We start from the raw sequence: 5,634 nt of genomic DNA, 5'->3' as shown, positions 1-5,634 counted from the left end.
CAAGAGAAGGCTGAGGGGGGATCTAGTGGCCTGTTATAATCTAGTCAGGGGGGATCAGCAGGCATTGGGGGAGTCCCTGTTCCCCTGAGCAATGCCAGGAGTGACCAGGAATAACAGTCACAAGCTGGCAGAGGGTAAGTTTAGGCTTGATATCAGGAGGTGCTACTTCACGGTCAGGGCGGCTAGGATCTGGAACCAACTTCCAAGAGAAGTGGTGCAGGCTCCTACCCTGGGGGTTTTTAAGAGGAGGTTAGATGACGACCTTGCTGGGGTCGTTTGACCCCAGTACTATTTCCTGCCGTGGCAGGGGGGCGGACTAGATGATCCACACAGGTCCCTTCCGACCCTAGAAACTATGAAACTATGAATTTGATTTTTTTCTTAATAAGATATTTCGGTTTGGATTTTTCAGTTTGCTATTGGGACATAAGATTAACATGGGGGTACTTTTTTAGTTTTATTTGACTCGTATTTAGTAAACAAATATGCTAAATCTAATCATGCTCTATTTAGGGCATTGGAAAATTGGCCAGAAAATTTTCCAATTCAGAATTTTCGGGAAAACCCACATCTTTGATAATAGTCCTTATCTGACTAAGCTCTGACTCTTGCTTTCCAAGACTTCTTGCCAGTCACCTGCAGTAACTTCCACACTGATGCATGCTTGTGCCTTCCAGCTTCTCCCTCCTTGAAGCTACCATTGAATGAGGATTCTGAATAATGAGTAAACAGGATCACTGTATGATCAAGTAGGTTGCAATACTGGCTGGAGGTATAGCCCTAGCAGATGCCAGTATTTAAGAGTTTGGGCTTGTGTGCATGAGATGCATATGCACCTACAATGGGAGAAATGTTGGCAACTTGAACAAGTGTAAGATAATGCATAATGCGATTAAAGTTCAGTTCTAATCCTCTCTTAGAAGATGGGCTGCTGTTACCCAAAATAAAGTGGTAAAGTGATTTTTTTTTTGGCTCATGCAGTGCCAACTAGAATAAACAGTTTTGTGGCAAGGAACAGTAGTGCAATTCATTTCCTGTCACCTGGGAACATTGAATTTTGCAAAATTAAGTTTGCAGCGTTAAGTGTTCACCGTTGGATGTAAATATAAAAAAAAGGTTGTCACTCTCTGGTCTGCCCTTTATTGTTTAATCTGATGCTTTCTTCTTTGCCATTCACTTAGCCAACCCCTTGCCTTTGCTTTCAGAGCTAAACTGAATCACATGATTTGTTTTATAAAACCTGATGGGACCTTAAAATCTTGCTTACAAATTGTAAATAAAGAGAGAAAAATGTTTGAAAAGTATTTCAACAAGGTGTTTTGAGCCAATGCTAACTGGAGCCATCTCAGGGCACAAAGCTATGTTTGTGACATAATGTAAATTCATTTTTTTCATATTAATGGTATGTAAAGATTTCCATGATTTAATGTTAGTGCTATATAGGGCATCAGTCTGGAAACCACAGAACTGAAAAAATGAAAGTTACATCATTTGCCCTAGAGTTCATTGTGTTTACCACCACGCTGCTTAACACTACATAGATCAGTGTTCCTAAGGGTTAGGCACTATTATTATTGCACTTTAATCACCATGAGAAAACGATACTGGGACTAGCGTTGACTAAAATGACTTATTAATCTCTAATGCATACAAGAAATTCACATGCATTTTTATTTTGTTTCCTAGTAGATTTACCCCTTCCAGGTCACCAAAAGTACTGTGCCAAAACAATTTGACTCCTTGTTCCCGGTTAGATCATCCAGCATCCAATAGAATGGTAATGTCCATCTCCCCACTGATCAGTTCTTCATCCAGGATTCAGTCAGTGAGGAAAAAGTAAGCTAATATTTCTTTTATACTGAAGCAGGATTTTTTTTTAGCTTTCATTTTTATGCAGTATTCCCTAAATATTAGGATGCAGTATACTGATGGTTACAAAATGGAATGTGTAACCTAACTTGCTAAAAATCTGATTTATGCCATTGTTTGTGTTCAGCAAGTAAAAACCAAAAGTAGACAGAAAAAAATACATACATAATTGCTTAACTAGTGACTAGAAAAAACAGGCTTTTTTCTTCTGGCTTCTGTATTTTATCTCCCTCAATTCATGGGTTTATTTTCAAATGGATTTTCAGTGTTTGGATGTTTTATGCATGCATGCTTTTTTTACTATACCATATGCTTCCATTAAAAGATACTGGAAATCAGCCTAATGACAAAATACCATTTTTACATGTTTACCAATTTTGAATCTCCACATTGCATTTAAGTATGCACTGTAATTGTAATGCCAACCTGTATTTTGTTTCTTTCTTGTCTAGATTTTTGTCACAAGTGAGTTTAAGATAGCTTCTTTAATGTAACGTAACAGTGCAAATCTTGAATTTTGTCATAGTTGTCTTGTTCACCTTTCATTGTGGTTTTGATATCAAAACTGTGGTTTTGATATAAAAAGGTTGGTGGAAAAACACTCATGGTTTCGCAGGACTTCATCTTCCATTCAAATGCATTTATGACAGATGAGGAATGTCTTTGCCCAATTTGTTAATGGATGTTGATGTTTTTATTTTCTTGCCCATTTTTGCTTCTGTGATTGTAGACAACAGTATTGTTGAATGATTCCTATGCTGACACTTCCTGGCGAGCGTGTACAACTCATTTACAAATGTGCCTTTATCAGACTCTCAAATTAGAAGCTTTTCAGTTTTTTTCTTATACTTTAATTTTTTGACATTTTATTTTTTAAAAATGTAGAACAGTGGTCAGCAGTGGTTTTTAGGCTGTGGGTTGGAATGACTTGAGTTTGAGTTGGAGGTGGGGTGCTAGGACCTGCCTACTGCAGCATGGGAAAGGTGAATGCTGATGAAGCCCCACATCTATGAGCCATCTATGAGTTGTATTTTGCCTTCCCCTATTTTAGAGCAATAGTTTGAAAAGAGGTGGCAATAATTTAGTTATGAAGATAAACATAACTACTAAAGCTAAGCTAAACAGGGTTAAAAATGAAAAGCTACAGAAATAAATGGCATTATAACACATGTACACACCCCTCCAAACATACCGTACTGCGCCTCACTCCCACTTTCATGGGCAGAAGAACCTGGCCCTGCCAGCACACACCTTCCAGACGGGGCTGCTGCTACTGCAGCCCTGGGGACCTGCTCCACTTTGCCAGTGTCCTGCTGTCTCTAGGCAGCAGGTAGGGAAGCAGTGGGAGCAGGGCTGTGGCTGAGCGGGACCACGGAGCATGGGGCTGGTGGCAAAGTGGAGCCTGCATTCGGGGGTGGTGGCAGTATGGAGCTCAGCTGGGTAGCATGTGGGTGAGGGGTGTGGGGACCCCCCCGCACTCCTGTGGCATGCAGCCCTGGCAGGCGATGGCAGCAGCAGCAGGTGGGAGCACTTGTGCCCGGTGGGGCGTGGCTCTGGCCAGCACTGCACATCACAGTGAGGGGCACAGCCTCTGCTGGGCCATCTGTATTGCCAGCACTTCCCATGTGCACATGCAGCCCCTGCACTCATCAGGCATGGGAGGGAAGCCCCATGCACTGGAGCCAGCTGCGCAGCACGGGAGGGAAGCCTCAGTTACCTTCCCCTGGGGGGCAGGGAAGGCAGCTGGCTCCAGAGTGCAGGGCTTCCCTCCTGTGCCCAGAGAGTGCAGTGGAGCTCAGTAGTGGATTGTTTTGAGCAGTACATTGAGAACTGGCCTAATCTGATGACTATTTGTGAACAAAGTTGTGACAGAATAGATGGAACTACCCTAGCCAAAGTTCTCAACATTGGGCTAAACAGACTATCCTAAAGCCTATTTCTGTAGCCTTGAACAAAGGAAGTGCAGGCTGATGCTTATTGGTGATGCTGTTGAAATTTGTAAGGAAGCAAGTGAGACCTTGAAAAGAGGAATATGCAATGACAGAACTAAGTTACAGGCATTAAAAAAACAAATGGATCAAGCACTATCTCCAGCTTATTTTCTTGCCAACATTCTCAGTACTCAGTACCAGGGTCAATGCTTAACTGCTGAAGAAGAGGAGTTGGCCATGGCTTGGGCATCCAGCAATCATCCCTCCATAATACCAGCTATAATACATTTCAGAGCTAAGGGTGAACCATTCAAGAAATGCATGTTTGCTGATGAGTTTTAAAGGAACCAAGTGAGCTGGTAGAAGTCAGTTAAGCACCTGAGTCCATCAGAGACTGTTGAAGTGAGAATGCAGCTTTTAACAGCAGTAGCTTCTGCAGGTATAGAAAAAAATATTTTCTGCTTTTGGACTAATTCATTCTTAATTGAGAAATCACTTGGGAACCTAAAAAGCAGGAAAGCTTGTCTTTTCCAGTCTGTGAATAAGCAAGAACCAGAAAGTGAAGACTGAGTTTACTGCATAACCCAGTATTTTAAGTTTCTAGTGCTGACCTGGCTGAAATAATTTATTTAATCTTTGTTAGAAATACACTTCACACTTACAGTTAAACTAGTTAAAAAATTCAAAAATACATATGCTTGTTTTGTTAAAATAATTATACACGTTTGTTGTTGAAGAAAAATATCCAAAATACGTTTGTTGTTTTAGTTGAATAAAACAATTTAAAATGTCATAATTCAATTTTCTGATGTAGCTGCAATTTGATCTGAGAAAATATCAAATAAATGTACAGTGTGTACCTTCTAAAAATGAAACCTGTTGGCTACAAAGAACCAACTCACAGGATCATCATAAAATTCTAGTTTATTAGACTGATGCAAAAGTGGGATCATAAACCTTGGGGCTGACACACACACGCACACGCACGCTAGCTAGCTATGAACACTAAGCACTGATGTCACAGTATGCCTATCCCCAAGCGCTGGAATCTGCTGTCAGTGGCCAGTCGAGGCTTCTTTCAGTGCAATGTTGCTTTAGAAGGGTCGCCAGCTGATCCTTCTGGCTGGGCAGGCAGGGTGCTGATCAGGTCAGAGAGGGTGCAATTGGGGGTCATTCTTCGCTGCTTTTTATCCCTCTCTGGCAGACATTGGTGACTCCCCAATTTTTGGGCTTACCCAATCCAGGGGTCATTGACCCCATGGGACATCCCCCTGGTGGTTGCTGGATGGCAGCTGTCAGCCCCAGGGGTCACGTCCGCAGGTACATGTAGTCTTGGGAGTCTGTTGATAAAGTTTGATTAATTTGCTACTGTGATTAGTTCAAACTGGGGCTTCTGTACCTTTTAACAGTGAAGTTTCAGGGAGCTTCTGGCTCTGTATTGATCCTTTCCTCTCCTTAGTCTGTGGTTTGGTAGGTGTCAACTGCCACTTGTTAACCTGTTGTCCTGTCTAGCTACTGTGTTACACAATCAACCAAGATTAATTCAGGGACCTGCTCCATACAGAGAAGCTGGGGTTTGATTCCCGCCCTTGCTAACATTGTTACATGGTACAACTTTTAAACTTAAAGTACATTTGTTACAAAGTTAAAAAGCATAGAATATAAAACATAAAAGGGTAAAATGCCATGGCACATACTACAAACAGACCAAATACAATGGTGGGGGGATATACTGATGATATTTTATACCCATAAAAGCATCTACAAATTATAGTTTTATTACAAGTACACCTTATATTCTATAAAAATAATAATAATAATATAATAGAAGAAG

General features: G+C 41.2%; 1 protein-coding gene across 1 annotated transcript in view; it reads left to right on the top strand.

Moving 5' to 3' along the window:
• Positions 1 to 5,634, top strand: part of G2E3 (G2/M-phase specific E3 ubiquitin protein ligase) — a 48,091-nt gene that overhangs the window by 30,643 nt on the left and 11,814 nt on the right. Inside the window, exon 11 of the mRNA XM_019518927.1 lies at positions 1,690 to 1,836. Coding sequence (XP_019374472.1) covers positions 1,690 to 1,836 — 147 coding nt within the window. The remainder of the gene's footprint in view (positions 1 to 1,689; positions 1,837 to 5,634) is intronic.

This window comes from Gavialis gangeticus, unplaced genomic scaffold (assembly GCF_001723915.1).
Source record: "Gavialis gangeticus isolate Ggan-Ray unplaced genomic scaffold, GavGan_comp1, whole genome shotgun sequence".
Taxonomy (NCBI): Eukaryota; Metazoa; Chordata; order Crocodylia; family Gavialidae; genus Gavialis; species Gavialis gangeticus.
Note: the sequence above shows the minus strand (reverse complement) of the source record. Positions and strands in the feature narration are given on the sequence as shown.